This window comes from Echinococcus granulosus (genome assembly GCF_000524195.1).
Source record: "Echinococcus granulosus chromosome Unknown EG_S00024, whole genome shotgun sequence".
Classification (NCBI taxonomy): Eukaryota; Metazoa; Platyhelminthes; class Cestoda; order Cyclophyllidea; family Taeniidae; genus Echinococcus; species Echinococcus granulosus.
The window spans coordinates 320,362-341,840 of NW_020170404.1; the positions used below are offsets into that span (position 1 = coordinate 320,362).

The window sequence follows — 21,479 nt, forward strand, 5'->3', positions numbered from 1 at the left end:
AGTCATTTAAGTCTAACTGCCGGATCTATTCACTCAATTCCATACTTTCTCGTCGGTTTTATGCTTCGCCACTGGGGAGTTGAATGGATTATTTTTGCCCCTCGTAAAATAAATTAAGCACAAATGTAAAATGTAGTTAAATTATGTTCGAAGATTGAGCATCGTCCAACATCAAGGGAGTGGAAATGCTTTCAAGGTCTTAGTTGGATGATGCAAGCTGTACTACAATGCATGCTTGTTTTAAGGTGGCTTTTAGGCAAGAGGCGGCTAGTAAATGCAAACTTCATAGTGGATCAGACAGACGTCGTCAACCCTACACATGCCTAACCGTGATATCTGTATCCCTTAATCACTACCCCATAGAGCATGACCTCGCCCACCTCGTCTGTTCATTCCGCGGGTTTGAAGACTGGGTTGGAAGGGGGATGCACCGAGCCTATTACAGTAAATTTATTCTTACAAGCCTAAGAAATGTTAACAGAGCGGGTGGTGTTCAGTTAATCGAAATGAAAGGAAAACAAGTGGGAGACGATGCAAGATAGTAAAGTGTTTTTCAGTTTCAGATGTTTCCAGAAGCTGTTCCAACATTGCCTTCAATGCGCATTCTGTGCAGTTTTTGTGACTCATTCGTCCCACTGCTCTAGACGCTTAAAACAGCCGTAAAGCTACAAGTCATTTACGCCATCAAGCCTTTTCATACCTTCTACTTAAAAGCTAGAAACATAACTAAAAGAACTCATTTCACTGTTCTCAAGGTGACCTAAAGTCGACAAAACAATGCCAGTGATGGCGTTGAACATAGTTGAATTAACCTTCATCACTTTGTCAGCTACAACTTATGCCGAGGGTATTTGTACGTTTCCATGGCTCGCCTTGAAATGGAACTGGCCAGCCACTACGTATTAGTGCCTACTCAGTTTTTTTTAAACTGACATCGCGTTGATTATGCAAGAATTGTGAACTGTTTAGAGCCCATCGTCCAGTGCAGTGCTTATTCAAGCGTGTCACATGCATGAAAACGACAGAATGAAAAAAAAAAAGACACTCATATGCCACTGTTAACGGAAGGCTTTGACCACGGGTTGCTTTCTTTCTAGCGCAAAAGTCGGTTTAGCACACGTGTTCAGTAATAACGAACTGATTAAAGTGTTCAGTTGGCCCCGAAGCTGGCTAGTTGGTTGATTTAGTTAGTAGATAGAAAAGTGATGGGATATTTGTGCATGAGACGCTATTTCGAAAAGAGGCATGTTACCGGACGATTTTGTGTCTTGCACATGCAAGGCTATTATGGTAATCGCGACACCGGTATGAATAAACAAGCCATGAGGGACAATGGCCCACATTGGCGCCTATGCCAAGCTCACGCAACATTCAGTGTCCGTGTCCTGACACGGGCCGTCAACCCCACCAAAGCCCAATAAAGCATACCTCCATTTACTCGTGACAATTTGATAATGTCATCTTATGCCATAACAAGAGGATGTGCCGGACCAAAGGAGAAAAAGGCCGAGGTTAGAAAGCATCATTTCAGTAGATTTCAGCCTTCCTTTCGGCTCCTGTAAAGACGTAAACGGTTTGTTTATGAACAGGTTTGTGGTGGTGAAGATGAGGAAGTTGTTTGGTTCTTAGCTTTCGAAAATAGGACTTTTAAATGGAATCAGAAAGGCTTTGGCCTTAGCTGCTGTCCGAATTTATAATTGAGCCTCTTTTGGAGAGCAGTTTTTTGCCGTTCCTTATGAGATGTATGCAGTAATGACAAGGAATGAAAGAATTACCCAAATCTCATTTTTGCTACTTTTGACTGGCAAACTCAAACAACATTTGTTAAAATTAGTGCAAGGGAACGCCTCTAGTTGTGTTGTAAAATCCAAAGACTTCTCTAAAGACGAAAGAAAACACATTACTCTGGCAGAGTATGTACTGTCAATCTTCAGAAGGGCTTGGGGTTGCTGGTCCGGCCCAGAGGTCAGCCTGCTCGGTGGGGGTACAATGGTGGGGCTCCTTAATAGCCCATTACCAAAACCGGGAGTTAAACAAACAATTAACCAGAATTTAACATTTAAAATTAACTTAGAATGTGTATCAAGGATACTGGTTGCCCTAAAGGTGAAAAGTTGACAATTTTTGCTAAATAGAGGGGTCCAATTGCATAAATTGACCAAGTTGCACCACAATCCTGTAAAATGGGCTTGCATAACTGATATCATATGTATGAGGCAACATCAGAGCGACTTGGCAACGATGTCAACTGCTGCTTCTAATGTCATCAAGGCGTGGTTTTTGTCTCCCACGAATCGACAGAATGTCGTGGAAAGTGATCATTCTCTAGGCGTTTTCTCCATATTTGGGATGTGGGATATTTTAGCGCCTGCTTGGGAGGATAAATTAAAAGTTGGCGATACAGTCCCATCAAACAGAGTACAGTGAAAAGAAACAAATGCTTGTGCCAAAAATTAACCCATAAAATTCCTTATTCGTCGAATGATGCCTCTTCCTAAGCACCTTTAAATATTCCACAGCGAAAGACGATTATTGTCTCCGAAGAAATTATTTCTTGCATTTCATGGTAGAGTGCGGTAGATAACAGTGACTAAAGGAATGGGCTTCATGTATCCGGTGAATAAGGAGGACCGCTGCTACTCCACGCATACAATTTCGTCTTTCCTCATTACCTTTCCCACTTTCTTGTTCGTAATCCACTTATCTGTTCAAGTACTCTGTCAACCACAACTGCATGAATACCCCGCCCCACCATGGGTCGCAAAAATCATGAAATGATTCACTAAACTGGTTGAATCTTCGAGTGTAAAAAGGCTTCCTGTAAGTAGCTAAGCGGTGATTCGGTGTGTTTATGCAGAACTGCCAATACCTATGCATGAAATAGTTTTTGGCAGAACCCACCGTTGTGCCAAGTCGTGATCACTTGTAAAACCACCGCTTTAAAAACCCAAGGGAGCTTACTTATAGGGAGAAATTCAGCACACTCCTCCCTGTCCCACTTATGCGATAGTAGAGGCGGAATGTCAATCTCAATCAAGTGTCACTTTGCGAAACTAAAATGCCGTTTGAAAATTATGAGAGATCTGGGATGCTGCGAATTCCACAGATGGCGATGGTGCCAGTTGAAACAAAAGTGGGGCCGGTTGATTCCCTTTAAGGGAACAATGCGAAGCCATAGAGGACTGCCTAGGGAAGGGATGACTGATTGTGATCACCTAAATATGTAAAATGCAATCCGGAAATCTCTGCTGGTATTTAAAATGTATTTGTAAAAAAATTCCACGAACTTATTTGGTAACCTGGTGTTTATCAACTGGCGTTCTTTCTTCAGCAATATCCACTAGATTTTTTAATTTTGCCCTATTTTTTGCTCGCCCACATCCTTTTTACTGGCTCCACACAAGACTCCATGGAATTTGGCGTTAACAGTGGTTTGAAATTTGACAATAATGCATTCTCTTGCAGGGACCCTTCTGGTAACCAGTTTCAATAACCTAGTTTAAAAAGTATTGCATTCACAGGATATAACCCGCCATGGATTTATTCTGCTTTTCTGACTAAAAATTCCCCATTCTACAGGTGATCTTTCTAATCAACCCGCCTTAATGAGTATTTCGACTGTCGACTGAGAAGGTATCAAAGCCTGTCCATTCCTGTGACTCGACCACTTCCGATCATCATAATATATCCCATAATTTATACCTACCTCCTCTCTTCCTCACAGAGCAAGTTATCCATTCTTACTCTGGCCGGAAAAGAACAACCGCTGTCAAGGTCGCCAGCTGCGTGCGCACGTGCACCTGCACACCAGCGAACCAGGATCGTGCGCTCACGTGCTCGCGTGTATGCGTATGCCAAGCGTAAACACATGACAACCATCTCGTGGCGATGGCGCGATGGTAGCAGAGATAATTGTGGGTATGTGCTATTCTCTGTTCGTGTGTGTGTATTTGTGTGTGTTTGGCCTTGGTACTCTCACCGGACTTTCATTTTATGCATGAACTCTCGCCTGTACCGCTGTGTAAGTCTGGACTTGCGTCCAATTCTTTTTGACGCTCTTCTCCACTTGTACACTTGGTTAGCCTTTATGTAACTGATTTTGTGATACACGATCACTTTTTCCGTCTGGACTGGGTCTTATTCGTGAAGAATCTTTCTAGCATTAGTTCTGAGATGTCTGTTCCTTAGACTAGCCTGCCAATCAGTTGTAATTGGACCTGTCACTAACTTTTGAGCCAAAATTAGAATTTTGTTGACTACCGCCCTTATGGCCAATGAAAACAAACTACTTCAGGCTTCAAAGATTTGTCTCCACAGACGTCCCTCAAAGAATGACTCATAATATTGGACCGTTGGCACTACAGTCTTCTGTTGAAGACTGCCTAGATTAGATCCCATCCATCAAGGGCCTCCTAAAGTTTTGCACTGCTTCTATGCGACCTGTTCGTTGGAATGATTCGGCGGAGCCGGGACACGCAATTCCGATTTATGATTCAAGTACATCCAACTAGAGCCGTCAACTGGAACGTCTCAGCGCTTAAAGCATGATCTTCTCAGCTGTTCATCTAAACACTTCTGAGTACTTTTTGCTCAGATTAGTGCAGAAATAATAATGTAGTTTTTGGAACAGTCACTCTCGTGGAACCAATTATTGTCTAGGCATGGTCCTACTTCCTCCGTATTCATCACTATCATCTACCGGTTTGCATGAATCAGTCGGCGTTGAAGTGAATGAATGAACGAATTAATGGCCGGCTGGCTGGCCGGCACTCCTGCACTAGGTGCCACCATTTCGACCGAACCGCGAGATAAAGTCAATTTGATTACATCTAACGCTACTATTAACACAGGGTACTAATTTGGCATTGGCAGCCTGCTTTGAAATTGACGTCTGCACACGGAATTAAGAGTCGCATTTAATGACAATTTATTGGTTTATTAAGGAACAATCCTAATTGAAACAAAATTTGCAGCTAAGACCACCACTTTTTCTTTAACTAAAGCAAGAGGTGGGTAGATGGACAGAGAGGCATCCAGTCGGTACATCAGTGTCCTCGAATTACGTGTCACTAAGCTTAAATATCACCGTCTGGCGGTTTAACCTCCCGGACGGCCTTTCTGCCCTTTTCGCTTTGATGATTCGGTCAGGCCAAGTTTAAGCTACCTTCCCCTCGCAAAAGTTTTAACTGCTCCATCAAAAAGTACCGTGGTTGGGGCATTTCTACGCGGTCAGAAAAGAGGGCTAATCGTTCCTGCGCGCCACCTTCGCCTCTCTGGCGTCAGAAAACTGCAATGTCAACTGAGACTCTAATTTTTCCCCGTAGCATTATGTTATCTGTACAGCGTATGACGTAAATAATTAGATTTTTACTTTGTCAAGCCTTAAGTATCTCGAGTAAAATTCACCCATCGAGCAGTTGACATTTTTGGCATCTAATGCCCACTTGGAACGCAGTGCATGTTTCACCACTTGTAGCACACTAATTTCAATAATCGCATAATAAACGATGAAAATTTTTCAAATTATTGTGATTTTTGTTGTCCCTTTTATAATTCTCGTTAACTCTCTCCTTTTCATATTTTAATGCCATTGACAAGATATCAAGTAGTTTTGAGGAGCCATTGTAGTTTCCCATCTGTTCACCGTTGCTTTTGAAGCATTCTTATACAAAAAGTGCCCAAAATCTCTTTGCTCTTTATAAATCTTATCAAAAACATTTTACGTCGTGTTCATTTTTCCACTAAAATTGTATCTTTAAATGGCCATAACCAGTGTTGATTGGCATTTGATAGGGGATTGACATCGCAATCGGCGGGCGCATTCTGACTAGCCCACTGATCGCTCAGGTAATAAATTTACCCTGAAAATAAGTAGGCAAATCTCAATGTATAAAATTTCACACCCTCAACTCGCCTCCACCATCATCCTGACCTATATGTGCTGTCAGAAATCAAGTAACACCAAGAAAGGGGTGAATTTACAACAGCGATAATGTGGAGAGACCCACCGAGAAAGACATTTTCTGAACAATGCCAAGCCTAAGTATTTGAACACGCTACAGGACTTTACTTCTAGTGGCAGTAATTACGTAACTTTATCGTGAAATTCCACTTACTCCCGTCACCATAGATGTCACCGTCAAGGGCTGAGGCTTCACTAATGCTTTCACACACGCATCGTAATGGAAACAGACCGCTGCTCTACAGTTCAGTTAATTTCTCACGTAATCCATCATTTATGTGCGTATTTAATGTGGAGGAATGGTTAAACCCGTTTTCCGTCAGTGACATGCAATAAAATTCCTGGCAATATAATGACCTAATAGCCTTGACGGGGTGAAGATATTGGCAGCAACGGGCGAATATTTTAGGGGCTCAGATACCCAGAAAAGTAGCTGACACATTCAGTTCGTGATTCATGACTTCTTCCCGATTGTTGATCGTATGCCATGAATGCCTTCTCCAATCCTTTGTAACACCAAATAAGCGCATTTCATTTATTCCGAAGCACAGTCTTCTTCCATGTGTCGTGTTAGTCGTTGTGGGCGGTGAGATAGTCACAAACCCTTCCCACAAACCTACTGATGCACCTGTAACAGTCTTGAAATGGAGCAAAGGTGCTGTATTGTCTGGAAGGTGTCTTTCCCGACATAGTCTTTTCCCCTCCCTCCCTATCGTCCATTGTATGATCTGCAGAGACCACGCCACAAAAAAGCACGGCCTATCCCTGCGACCTCCCGACTACATTTATCGTCACCAGTGATCCTGTAAAGAAGGATACAGGAATTAGGCGTAGCTCGCTTAATTGCAAATTCTATTTTAGGTCGACATCGGAGCATTTACTTAGTCCCACAAAATGAATGCCAACATGATGGAAAGGCGGAGGAAGGTCACAGAGGAGTTGATTAGCCAGATAGAGGGATGCCTACCGGACCGGCTCTTGAGGGAACAATTCTCCGACCTCTATCATCCCATTCCTGCTCTCGTGCCGCAAATCTCCGGACACTCCTCCTTTCGTACAGTCTGTTCATCGACAAGTGAATGTAAATGCTTGGAGCATTCTTTCCGCCTCATTTGCTTAGCCGCTGGTTTCTACAGTCTTTAGCATTGAGCTTCGCCACCATTAAGCACGATGCCTCTTTTTATGCTCATTTATCATCATTCCCAGTTGTGTCGAGCTCTTTTTTTACGCTCTAAAACACGATTGGCAATGGTTCCAAATCAATGTGTTGATCATCCTCACAAAATGCCCTGGACCATGTAGGTTAACTTTTGACAGATGACTATTAAAAAACTTATTTAGGTCCAAGTGATTAATTGGTAATGGTTTCTAAGGTTGTGGTACCCGACTTAGCTGCGACGACATTGCATAATCTCAACACGCGCTTGTTTACACCAAATGACAGTGAAAAGACTAAACAGCGGTTAAGAGAAAAGTGGAATTGAGTAAAATCAGCGTGCTTGAAGGGTGTTTCACCACCCACGTTCTGTGCGTGACAAATTTATAACGCGGCTGTCCGCTTGTAACTTCAACAGAGAGTTGGTGGTCGAATGCGGGCTGTTTTCACACAGACACCACTTAATCATAAACCATCTCCACCACCACATCAAATAGGTAGCGGTAGCAGTCACCACTTTACTGTATTTGATCAACCAGGTCGTATTATATCGCAATCTGCTGACACTACCTAATTATTACCTTAATCGGAAAAATATCCGCCTTGGATTGTCTCAAAACCTTATCTTAATTCTCAAAAAATTGATTATTTTGATTCCCTATGATGACAAACTGACCTTGATCACCTCCGGCAAAAACGTTTGCAGTTGATTTAAAAATCATTTCTTTTTTGACCAACTGACCGACGCCATCGCGCGTCCCCAATGTTGGACGCATGGTAACCTTTGTGCCAGCGCGGTCAGTATCGCTTTGTCTACATGTTCCGACGCATACGCACACACACCACACACAGTTCCACAGGTAATTAGAAAAAGTGGTTGCTGGTAGAATAAAAGTGTAAATTAATCGTTAAGTTCAGTGATGAATTTGGGTGATTATTCATTTTCGGAAGCAGTAGCGGATGTACAGGTCGGAGGGCAGTTTGGCGTGCCTGCATGTGATTGAGGCCATTCACAGCTGCCGTAGCTTCGTGTGTGTGTGGGTGTGTGTGTGTCTCGCCTGGACGAATGAGCGAGTGAGCGGCGTTCAGTCGCACTGTACGAACGCAGGCGCGTACTCACGTCGCGACCTTGTGAGAGGTGATTGCCGTGCCAACTAAGTCGACACACTTAAACCGAACCACGACCACCATCTTCAACTGCTCAGTCGGTATCACTACCATGTCCTTTACTCTCTGTCACTAAGTAAAACATTCCTTATTATTTTTTTCGCTTTTAGCTATTATTGTTTGGTTTGACGCTGTCGTCCCGTGTTCGTATTAACCAACAGTGTTTTCAAGAGCTAGCGTTGGTCACACTTGCACTATTAAAATCCTTTAAAATGAATCTAACTGAGCTATGATAGTGTACTATTAAGCAAATGGGGCTAGTTTTGTTGCTTAAGGTCTTTTTTATAGCAAATCTTTTTCCACTATAATATAGCTTCCAAAAAGGCAACGTTTGATTCTCCCAACTCTGCACTGGAAAATATCCCACCCATGAATAAAAATTCACCTCAAACTTCGATCAAGGATGCAGAAACAAACCACTTAAACAAGGTAAGTGGGATTTTAGGGTAACCTTTTGTGGACTTTGACGATAATTCAGGATCTCATTAATGCTGACTTGGTGTTACCAAAGCTCTGCTTCCAATGTAGGAGTTCTTTTGCCATATTAATTAAAGTATAAATGTTTTTTTTGAATGTGAAAACCTGAACATCATAGTACGAGTTTTTGTTGCTCGTTTAATCTTAACGGAAATATTGCTAGTTGCAGGGAAGTATGGGAATTATCCAATGCCAAAGCATGTTGTAAGCTTCATAATTCGTTTTTCAGCTATGAAAGCGTGAGTTTGTAAACTAAATATGCATCGTTAGGTTGCTACCATGGCATCGAAAGGTCACAAAGCTAACAAAAACTAGTTTAGTTGTAATGGTGACAATATTACTAATTAAGTTATGTTTTTTTTTATCCATCACGAATTTCGCAAATATTTTGTTTCCATTTTACAAGCATTTGTTTTACCAACTTTTACTCATGTGCAATTTCCTGCGCACCACCGTACGCATTGCATCAACACGCTCCACAAAATATCAATCCACTTTGATGGCACTGCGATAATTTAATAGCATGAACGCTTACTTCTAGCCCCACGTGAATGTGATCACGAATTCGCTAGTTCAACCCTCCGCTTCGACTTACATTGATCTCTAACGGCAATTCATGCTTCATTTTTCACCCGTGATTGCGACAAAATCCTGATTCGCGCAAAGAAGGTAGTCTTCAAAGGTCATGTTTTTAAAGCGATTCGTGCATAAATGACTTAATTTGAAGGCTGAAATTATAACATTCCTATGGTACAGCAGTACAGTTTAAACGACCCTCTACTGGAGGTGAAACATATTCTCACAAGTTCCATGACACCCTATTCAGTCCCCTCGATCAATCTCACAAAATAAAACTTTCCACTAGTTCCAAATGACTTTTTCAAACACCACCTTTAGGCCGATTAAAAAGACTTCGGAAACACAGTAGGAGAAAAGCATTTTAAATAAAGAATTGCCTTAAATTGAAGCATAGAAATTTCAATGAATGAAAAGCACTTAAATGGACCTTTTTAGCGAGCCAACATTTCACTTAATACTATTTTTGGTGTTGGCGTTTTGGAGATCGTTTGCCGCTCTGAAAGGCAGTTCGAGGGTTTTTGAGTGCGAATTTTGACAATCAGTTGACTATCGTGAAGATTTCGTCTTTGTTGAGAAGGTCTTCTTTTCCCCTTTTCATTGGTCTCCTTTTTTGTCAGGGATCTAAAAAATGCAGTTTGTCCTACTCATGTTCCCCAATCACCAGGCTCTCGGTTCATCTGTGATACTTCCATACTGGTTTGTTCTAACGTCCTCAGGTCCTATAATTCACTGAGCTCACCAGGCCAATGCTTGATCACGACGTCATTGACTGACCAGTAACATAAATTAAGGACACTGTATTTCACCACAGTAAAAGACAAATTGCCTTGCCCAGTCTATCTGGGCTACCGGCTCCTAAGCTGTTCCATGGGTCAATGATGGGACAAATCAGAACTACATCCCATTTGATGTCTTCAGAGGTGACTGGGACGCGACACTGGAATCACGATAGAGCTAGATTGCAATATCATTGCCGGCTCGGGCGTAAAAATAGGTTTGATTACACTTTGCCCGAGCACTAGGCAACTTTCCACGGATTTTAGGGCGGTGGTCCCGATGAAGCGAGTCTTTCAAACACAGGAGAATTGTCCTCCTACGTTCCCAAGGCCAGTGACTTGGAGCCGGGGGTTAACTGGCGACTGCTACAGCAAATTCGCTCCCGGAATGCCTCAAAATTTGCACAGTCAAATGAGAAGAGAGGTCTGCCCTCCGCCAGTCACGCCTCGCCTCTCAATGAGGCGCAGTACCTGGACAAGTCCTCAGCAGTTACCGCCTTCACGACGAAGTCCATTCTTACTAGGCCAAGCATAGGCGAAAACAGGGACTTGCTGGCTGAGGACACCAGGTCACGAGCTCGGTGGGTCAAGAGTCCAGATAAAGCGGTTTCCGCGTGAGTGGGTTTTTGCCCAAATACGAGCAGTATAAAATATTCACAGCTGAAGAAGCTTTTAAAGTCACATGGGAACCCATTTGTAAATTTTGAATTAACTCTAGGAAACCATAAATCCCATAAATTTTTTAGATCCCTGACCAAAAAGGCGACCAATGAAAAGGGGGAAAGAAGACCTTCTCAACAAAGACGAAATCTTCACGATAGCCAACTGATAGCCAAAATCCGCACTCAAAAACCCTCGGACTGCCTTTCAGAGCGGCAACTGAATGGCTACAGGTCTCTACAACGACGCCTGGAGTACGATCCCCGGGCCTCCGTCGCGAAGGAGCGCCTCAAATCCAAAATATGGGAAAATCGTAAGTGGTGACCTTTTGAGGCGCCTTCAAATTATGCTGACTGTGAACAGTCGTACTAATTTATTTACTGATGGAAATACTCCTTCTACTCTTCATTGAAAGGCAACAACAATGCCGATGGAAGTTGTGCAACACCTACCTCAAATAGGGATGGTGAAGTTGGGGAGGCAGCAAAAGCGAAGGCGACCGGGAGGCAGTCTTCCATTGACTCCAAGGTGCAATCCCCACCGGGTCAGAGGAAACTTATAGGCGTGACCCAGAGGACTGATTCTCCAGCGCCTCGATGTAAAGTGAGTTCACTTATGCTAACATTGTGGGTGTCATTTTGTGAGAAAAAGGAGGTTTATTACTTAATGATTGAGGACAAATTCCATTTTTTTTATTAAGAAGCTTGTGGAAATGGAGTTGTTGTCGATTTTGTCTTAGTCATTTTACAATCCATGTCAGTTCTCAGACAATATTACTTATCTAAGTAGCTAACTCAAATAGGAAATCAGTTCCCGTCTAAGACCAACCGGTTGATAAAACCTAATTGAAGAACTACACTACAATCACACTTAAGTGTGCATCGTGTAGTCAAGATATGTTAAAGACCCTAATTGACTTTTATCAGTGGCCTCAAAAGCAATCGTTGAATGCTTCTGGGCTCTGACAAGATGTTGCTCGGAGTGACTACCGCTCTTATCATGGAATGGGATATTTCATCATTTAACGCAAAAAGGCTTACCGCTATTGAATCTGATAATAATATTGACTACCTCGGGTCATTGGAGATTCTCTGAAATGTGCTGATAGCTCTAGGCGACAATAAATATATGAGTTAAGTACCGTTTCATATTCAGTGGAGTCGGAGGATACTAGTACTCATTGCAAGCAAAGGCCTGTCTCTGACGTTTGCGAACATTAAATTGCTTAAACGCTTGAGAGGCACATTGTTGACAGAAGCAAGTCCTGTTACTGGCGAACAAAGTCGAGACCGCCGATTTGAAAGCTGTAGGGTAGAGCGCGTTTACCGCCTATGTGAAAGGTGCCCATGAAATTAGTGTAATCCTAAGTTTATCTTTTTAATGAAGTGTTATCCACTTATACTGCGTTTCTTTTAGTTAATCTATTTTCATTTTTGCCCTTTACCCTTAAATCAGACGAAAATGGGTTCCTGGGTGTTCAAAGCCTTTTCATCAAGTATGATATCATTTAGGATTATTTTCGGCTCGATTTTGCACAAAAATGGGTGAAGACGGACTGCACTTTAATATTACATGAATGGTCATCCAAATTACTGTATTTCTAATGAGGAAATGAACCTAGAGATGCACGTCGTGCCTTATGGAAGTTTAAATTAACAGAGTCTCCCCCTACTACTTATTATTCTGTTAGTAAAACAAGCAAACTCCGCCGAGTTATCCGGTTAGCCATAACATTTTTAACGATATTCCCATGCAGAATGGTGGTTTGGCAAAGCTTACAAGAGCATGCGTTTTTGTGGAATTATTCCAAGTAAGGAGTTAAAGTGCGGCATGCGAAATTTGCACCGATTACACAAAAGCATATCACACCTCAATCTGCTATCGCATTTCGACCTCTGCGTGTTGTTCTCCAGCTTTTGTGCCGTAAAGGAGCACGCAGGGAGTCCGGTGAAAGCTGGTCTCCTAATTTTACTGAAGTGTGTTTGTTTTAAGCTCGTTACCATGTGCCTGTCCGAACTTTGTTGAGGAGGACTTTCTACCACACACACAATTTATAACCTGTGAAAGAAGTCGAAACCGTGTAAAGCTAATTTTAAAAGGTCTTCCATCCCTTAACCAAGTTCTTTAGACTTACAAGTTTTACGTCTGTTAGACGCGTAGGCGACACAACCAGAGTGTGGCATTTTAACCGACTTTTCATTGCTTAACCTCAAGCCTTAGTTCACTTCAATGTCGAGTGTTGAACCGTGAATGCAAGCGAGAAAACTCTGCTAGGCAATGATAGACGAAATGTTGGGCCTCACTAATAACACTTGTTGAGGTTGGTTGAATGAATATGCCATGTAAATAGTCACATTTACTTCCCTCGACACCGCATTATTATACGACCTGGTTGTGCTACACCAAAGGCGACTCATGTAAAGCTAGAAGTAGCTGGTCTCAATTGGCAACCAATCAGAAGGCCGTAGTTATATCCAATCGGCTTTAATAGCCATGCTATTAGATAATACCAGTCTTCAAATGGGTAATACTCGGCTTTAGCGTGAGACAGGGCTCAAATATGCCGAACGGATGTGGAAAGGAACTGGATTTTCACAACCCAAACACACAGAGAGGGCGAACAATGACAAAGGCAAGTTAATATTTGATTCGCTTCTTAAAGATCGGGCTTTCAAATCGTCTAGAAGCCTCTTGTCAGGTTACCTGGCTCCTTTATTGTACTGATTTGTACCAAGGGAAGCATTGTTATTAGGATACAGATCTTGGGAGATCTTGATGCGATTTCATTTGCGATTTGAGAGACCTTAACACTAAAGCTTATTCTCGGCTCAGTCTCATCGATCTGGGGTTAAGGTCTACTTTTACAAGTGGCTCATTTCCGTGGTTAATAGCGACAGAAACGAACTTAAAGTTATCACTAAACGCCCTCTGTGCTTTCCCTACTCATGTCTCCACAAACGCGTACATGTTACTGCAACCTTGACTAAACTTCGTATGTAAAGAAATCAATCATGAACAATCCAGGGGAGGCTCAAAAAATATCTCAATTTGTTTCTTTCTGCTCTAATTATTTAGTGTTGTGGCCTGCGTTAACCTTAAGCATTTTACTCACGGACACGCCGTAAAGGGACTCATATTAATGGCTACTGGTAATAACCTTGTATCCCATCACGTTTCCATGGGATCCCTATCTCATTTTCTTCTTCCATCACAAACCTTCTCTTAGCGTTTGTATACTCCTGTACAACTTCGTCCGACGCTTCTTACCCACCCTTTCGTCTGACAACAGTCAAAAAGTGCTTTTATCCCTCTGGATTCATGTGTTTGCTGTTTGTTTGTTAGATTATGTGGTTTTAGGCTACCCATAAGGTTATTCGGAATCTTTTTATTGCATGTGTGCGTGTCGCATTTTATTAAGAAGCTTTTTAAAGAGCTTAAAACCGTCTTCATCTATGAGATTACCTCCACCTCCTTGCATTGCGAAATTGAAGGAATCATTTGAAAGAAAAATGAATCTGGAGCACCCGTTTAATAAGATCAACGAAGGGAAGCGGATTCCAATCCAACCAGATGCTTTATTTCACTCTTAAATGGGTTGAATTTCACACATTATTATCCTGTGTTTCACACACACACCGTATGCAAATGAGGCAGGCCTTTCTCCACCCCACAGATCAAAAATGGTGCGCAAAAGTGCGACGAGGATTGTTTAATCCTTGGAATTGTTTGTTTTGCGGCGTGCCATTGTAGAACCATCGAATCGTGGGAACCAGCGGAGATGCTCCCAATCGTAGTGCCACCAACTCACCCTTCGACCGAACTTGATCCGAACGCCAGCGAAAGAAGTCCAAGAAGGCGTCAGCAGATGTTGAAACTCCGAGCGTAAATACTCATTATTAATTTAGATAAAAACTATCCAAATAGTGGATCGGAATTGGTGTAATTTAGGTTCAATAATTACCAGGAGGTCATAACCACGATGGACATATGAAAGCTCTCGTTAAAAGCGCAAAACTACTGAACCCAATCTCAAGCGATGTTGTCTAGCTCCCTGAGAGCTCTCTAAAGATGAGAGAAGATAATACCCGAGATAAATATGTATTGTTGACGAACAGAAGGGTTGAGTGGCTACTGGCATAGCGTAGCCCCTTATAGTGGTTCTTTACCAAAACCGAGAGTCAAACATTTAATGTGTTACATGGACCCTCTCCTCTTTTGAGCGTCGTCTTCAGCACTCCCAATCATAAACCTCCCGCATCAACCGCGAAGTCACTGATCCCCCTTGTCAATTCCGTTGAATCTGCAGTTTGGTCCTGTGTGGAAACCGTATTGGCGGAAGGGGGAAATGACTATCGCCTGTCGTAGAAACTGCCCTAAAAGCAGAGTCATGTAACAAGTGGCGGACTTTAAAATAGCCCTATGGGAATGAGGTTTCGCGTTTATTCCTCCTTGCCACCTTGTTCTCACTTCAGCACAATCCTGCCATATCTATCTGGGTTTTATTCAGCTAGTAGAGAGGTGGAGGCAGTATCGAGTGTTCACTCAATTGCCATATTTATATGCGTACCGTAGACAACTCCGTATCAAACTTCTCCAGATGGTTAACGACTGCGGTCGCTTCAGTTGTCAATAGCGACCCTGCAGAACACGGGAGTGGGGTGGTTGCCGAAGGTAGACGCCGTTTTCAATCCTTTTGTTAGGGTTTGTCACGACATGTGCCTTTCTTCCGTCACGCTAAAATTTAGCAGCCGGTAGTGGAAACCAGTGTAGTTATTCTTTAAGATCGGGTCTACTTTCCGCTGCCACCAGTGCATCGCCCCAAGACTTCCCTGAGGACGAAAGAAGGCGTAACACCTGGGTAGAATGCGTACTGTTGACCCACGGAAGGGCTTGGGATCTACTAACATGGCCCGAAGGCCTTGTCACCCAGCGAAGGTACAATAACTGGTCCCTGACCAAAACTAAGAGTTAAACAAACGCTTAATGCATTACAAGTGTGTTCATTTGATGATTTTTCACCTCTCCTAACTAGATTTTTGCGGCACTAAAAAAATTGACTCTTTCCCTAGTCATATTCGGACGCAGCAGTAGAAGTAATCAGTCAGAAGTTGGATCGACTGGCTAAACACGTGATACACCTTCGAAGGCTCGTAGAGTGAGTGTTTTCTCTTTGCCCATCACTGTATCTATGCTAAGTCAAATTAGCAAACTTTTCTGCACTTTTGGTTAAGCATACTATAGCTTTTCTTTTGTAATCGGCACACATGACAAGTCGTTTGAGTGCCTCTGCTCTTTGTTGCCTCCTTTGTGACATTGCTGGATGGCTTGAAATCCATTCTAGCTAGCTTGATTAGGTTGCACATAGTACTTTTTTCCTCACTAGTTTGATTAAGCCTTATTTATTATCTTTTTATAAATGAACTGATACTTCTGAAGTGTATCAACTAAAAGTTTGGGAAGATTTATCCTCTGGCAAAATTGATGGCACAGCCGTTTAGTGTACAATAGGCCCAGTTGTGAAATAAAGTAAAGAGTTTATTTTCTCCACGTCACAAATTGTAGCGCCTTGGAACTTCCCTGAAGGCTAAAGGAGGCAATACTCGGGCAAAATATGTTTTACTGACTTACAGAGGGGTTGAGGGGCTACCGGTCGCCCTATGGAGGTTCAAAGTCGGAGCCCCTAGGTGCCCTGTCACCAAAACGGAGAGTTAAACAAGCAGCAAAGGCATTACAAAGTGTTTCAAGGAGACAGGTGATATTTAGCCATTGAAATATACCTGGACTAGGATATTTGCGGGACAAAGCATCTCCAAAGAGACGTGAGTGAATTAGTTGATGGAGTTAAAAGTTATCATAATGAGGAAACAGATACAGGGCAGCTTGGAAACAGGGAAAAAAAGAGGAACCTGAAAGTGATTAGTGAAAATACGGGATTGTCAAATGAAGCCATCGCAAAAAAGTCAAAGCTGAAAGTCTAGTTAGTCGCCGTTTCGATTTGTGGGAACCTTAAAGTCACAACAAAGTGTTAAGTGGGGGTCTCGTAAAGGGTCGTAAGCGTGGCCACGGAGAAGGGTCTGATAAGGCCACAAAATGTGAGTTAATTTGTTTGCAGTTAAATAGATTTTGGAATCCTTTGGGGAACTCCATAAACTTGCCTTTCGGTACCAATATTTCGACTCATACCTATCCAAACGCGCGGAAATGATGTCAGATGTCTCCGTTGGGGCGTTTTTATCGTCTATCAACCTTAACTGAAGGCATCTGGTTTTATATAGGCAATTATTCAAGTCAAAAGACACTGTACTCATGTCACTTTTTAACAGGAGAATGAGGAACAGCAAGAATAAAGTGAGACACTTCACTTGGTCTAAACCCGTTTAAGAATTCTCCTCATCGTATGTTACGACGTGGTTCCCACCAAATAGAATTTCCTCGTCTAAGGGATGGAAAAGTTCTATTCTTTCAAAGCAAAAAACAAGCATAAATTCGGGTGCTTTTCTCGATGTTTATTGATGATCTTCCCAAAGCCTACTCACGGTCTTAAGTAGTATATACCCCACTAAAGTCTAGCCTTATGATCGTCAGCTAAGGAGTACAAATATTTTTCTTTATTTGAAATTCATAATACTCGCACTCCGTAGACAATGAATCATGAGGTATAATTCAGTGCTGACGCTTTTGAGAGAGCTACGCTCTTGAGACATTTGTCATCCAATTCACAGACTTGCTGTAAGTAATTTATCTGAGTGGCAAAATAAATATCGTTGAATATTCACGTAGGGCTCTGCTAACAAAAGGGAAAATAAGTTGAAAAATGATCGCGAAAAAAAGTTTTTCATTACTTAACACCTCAAGGGGAAAATTACGTCGAAAACATTTATTGGTCACAGGTCTTTCCTTTTTTATTTATCAAACATTGTAAATGAGCGGAGAATCAAGAAATCCTCACAATTTACGTGGATTAAGGCCAAACATCTCAAGAGGCATTAATGCTGTAGCGGAATCAAACCTTGCGGTCAGACGATAGCATTCCCCAGGCGTCTAAACACCCACCTACACACACAAAGTGCGGCGAAATGATGCGCTGACGTCTTTTGTTTTTGCTCTTGACTGGAAAGACGTGACTACTCGGAGGTGGGCTACTGCTCTGCCGGGGATGACATTTACGCGGATGAGGAAGTGGGCGCTGTGAGCAACGGCAGGCCTACTGGCATGCATCCTTCCATTGCCAGCTCCCTACGCAGCATCCGCCTTCTTGAAGCTAATGTTCAGGGTAAGTTGCCTTCTTTCCTCCTCTCTCACAGCATTCGACCTATTCGTGGAGGCTTTGTGTGGTATAGGAGCCTGGTTCATGCATGACTTGTAAGGCCGTGTAGTCAAGGATTCAGTTGGAATAGAAAGTATTCTGTCAGGGTGGCACATCTGAGTCCTTAGGACACTTCTCAGAACGCTCAGGTGGTCCACCACCCATATCAAAATCGTCTGGTAAAGTGGGAATGGTTAAAATAAGCATAAGTTTACTGGATGTCTGTCACCTAACTTTTTTGCTGTCTACAAAAAGATGTTACATCAAGTTATGCTCCGCGTAAATGTCTCTGACGGCTATCAGTCACGAATTTCATGCTTCACTGAGCCGCAGCATCCAAATTACTGCCAAATGAGTTATAAATAGTGCAGAATAAATCGGGATGCTAGATCCTGATAAATGGCATATCGTTGTTTAAGTAGGTCCATTGAGCAAAGTGCCGTGCCACTGTCGTGAAGACGAAATCACGAAGAGCTGGAAAGATCCGTAGAGTCAAATGTGGAATCAAGAAGAATATCATTTAGCCATAGGTGTACAATGTCTCACTCTTGCCTGTCAAAATAATGGGAAGGTGAAATATCAAATGATTAAGTAAGACTATAGAACTGTAAATAATGTTTAAAAAATGAACACTTTTTTCGAGTAGAAAATTGTGTGTCGTCGTTGATTACCGTAATTTGTGGAAGCTTAGCATTTTTTGGGCACATCAGTTCATAACTAGACGATTTTGCATACTTTGTGTGTGTATGGAGGTCAAGCAACTATCACGACTGACGAAGGCTTGTGAAGGGTAATTCTTCTTTCAGTGGCACATCACTAGATCTCGTGTCGTGAGTCGCCCACTGCAAGACTTGCTCGTTGGAAGACCCGCACTCTGTTTACGATGAGAGGAGTCAAAAGAACTAGAAGAGATACTGCCTCACCTCATCCACATCCTCATCCTCCCTAATTCCACTGATAATGGTGATGCTTCTCCGAGCTCCAAGTGATGGTGACATGTAATGATGAAAGAATTCTACTCTCCGGCACTTCCCATTACACTGGGAAGCTTAGACTCGGAAGTGTTATCCTATGGCAGCTACTTTGTTCCCTACCGAAATTTTGGTTGAATGTCAACGTAATCGGAGTCTTTAGCTTTACAACCAGATTCATTTTTAGAGATATCTCGAGCTGTAACTTTGCAATTAATCAGAGCTTGGGTGCTTTAGTTCCCGACTGTTCCAACTTGGGAGCCTAGCTCTAACCCGTCAATTTTTTTGCATCTAAAAGTTTGAAAGAAAAAACAAGGATAACTAGAATGTAACGGAGGTCATTTTTCACGAATTACTGAAGTAAATGGAAGTGGTTTGATGTCCTTGAAGTCGAGTTCTGTGCGCTGTCTAGGGAAGGAGCTGGACGACCTTGTTGGTAATCTTCTTTACAAATTTTCTTAGGTAAAAATTGGATTTGGCTACTATTTCTGGTCTAAGTACTCCGTGTCTTGCGGTTCTGGTGATGCGATAGAAGCTGTCAAATTAATCTCCTCTAACACAGTAGAGGAGTACTGCGATCTTACGCCACGAATTGGTTGAATATGCCGGAAACCGGAAGACTTGAGCCTTTTAGGATCCGACAATTCTTTGAACCCTATTGGAAAGGATTGCAAATCGATTGAAAAGAAGCACGCAGATGTTTAATGAATGGTATATGTGGTGTTGCCTTTCAAGAATACTTTCTTTTGAAGGTTATATGCTCAATCACACTAAAAAACCCTTCAACAAACGCCCCGCCAAGACATTAACTATGGTTTAAAATGGCAATGACTCCATTCTGAGAGGATCAAGCTCGTCATGAATGCATGCTTTACTGTCCATCGACTCGATACGATAATTCATTTCCATTTTTAATGCTTTTCTTTACTCTTTTTCACACTTTAGAAATCTTTGACTTGCTCTATCTCGACGAAGCTCGGATCTGGTCACCTTTAGGATTGGAAAACCAGTGAAGACAAGAGGATGAACAATAGAAAGTCTTTATGATCTCAGACACTCTTTCGGCTCTCTTGATCTCCGAGGATTTTGTATATTTTATACTTGAGAAGAAAATTTTGTAGTACACTAAAAAAACAAATTTTTTTAAGTTTAGAGACTGTGGGTATTGCTGAGTAATAGATGCAGCTTAAAAAAAAGCAAGTACAGTTTTTTTAGCCTTTTAGCAAGTTGTCTTAAAATAATTAAAAGACTGATTTAAAGTGGCTTTTATGAGGCTTCTTGGATCCAAGTGCTTCATTTTACTGTCACCCTTTTCCCCCAAGAATATCAGAAGTAGGTCTTTTTGGGCTACGCGCGGAAGTCGCCAATCTCCACCCAACTTTTTTACCAAGCAAACGAGAACATGTTTTGCGGGTAGGGCAGGCTGGGTCTGATGCGATGCTGACCGGTTTATTCGGCTATCGCATGGTAGTTTAGAGGGCACCAAAAATGTTACATAAAGGTATTGACTCTTCCACATAACACCTAAAGGTGAATAGGAACTAACCTTAAGAAAAAAAACAGCGCTTAGCTGCTCGACCAGATCATGATTAAAGTTTACCCAGGTAATTATCTTTGCGCTATGGTACACAATATAGGGGCACTTTCTGACATTTCTTAAAGGCAGGATTAACTCGCAAACTAATCGTCAAATTGCTACTGATAAATAATCAGTAAGTATTCATAGGTTCACCTTTTATTGATAAAAAAGCATAAATAATGCTTCATTGGTTTTAATCATCTTCTAACCCAAAAGCGATGGATAGGGAAAAGGCCTCATTTTCTACGAATTTAAGCCTACGGAGTAAACCAGGCCTTTCTGTGATTGGGTTGTGTGAATGTCGGACTCAATTTGGAGTGATTGCTCAACAAGTTGTGCAGAGAATATGCGTTACTGGTGCAATTAGGTAGGACTGTAGGGCATTACAACTTAAATAACGTATTTTGCATGCTTACACACAGAAACTTGAAATATTCACATCTTAATGGGCGTGTAAACCAACAGGGAATCGGGCGTAGCCTGTTACAGAGGACAGCATAGAGTAAGCGATTGCACTACGATGAAGTTTGATCTTGTTTGTGCAGGCGATTTGCGGTGGATATTTGGCTATTCATCCAATCCAGTTCCTGAACGGGACTAAGCTCCAGATCCAGTGGGAATGTCAAGAGAAATAAGCGAAGTCGAGGTTGAATATCTTCTTGGTTGCAAATAAATTTAATGACTGGTGCGGTTGGTTCTTGGGTATTGCTATTTTTTAGAGCACCGACTGCGTTTTAATGGATGGCACGGGAAGGTAACCAAGGGGAGTGCTGCAGACGACGCTGAAAATAGGAGAGGAGGGCTGCACAGCATTTTGATTGTTTACTTACTTCTTCGTTTTGGTTA

General features: G+C 42.2%; 1 protein-coding gene across 1 annotated transcript; it reads left to right on the forward strand. All coding sequences in view use genetic code 11, as the record gives it.

The window, feature by feature from the left end:
- Nucleotides 1-3,088: 3,088 nt before the first annotated feature.
- Nucleotides 3,089-20,067, forward strand: EGR_04069 (hypothetical protein; the record flags this gene model as incomplete). The annotated part of the gene is made up of 10 exons (XM_024493318.1): nucleotides 3,089-3,133; nucleotides 3,725-4,021; nucleotides 6,848-7,037; nucleotides 8,599-8,714; nucleotides 10,385-10,698; nucleotides 10,864-11,090; nucleotides 11,193-11,380; nucleotides 15,847-15,932; nucleotides 17,896-18,050; nucleotides 20,000-20,067. The coding sequence occupies 10 exons, from the start codon at nucleotides 3,089-3,091 to the stop codon at nucleotides 20,065-20,067; spliced, it is 1,686 nt and encodes a 561-aa protein (XP_024352232.1).
- Between the last annotated feature and the right edge of the window lie 1,412 nt (nucleotides 20,068-21,479).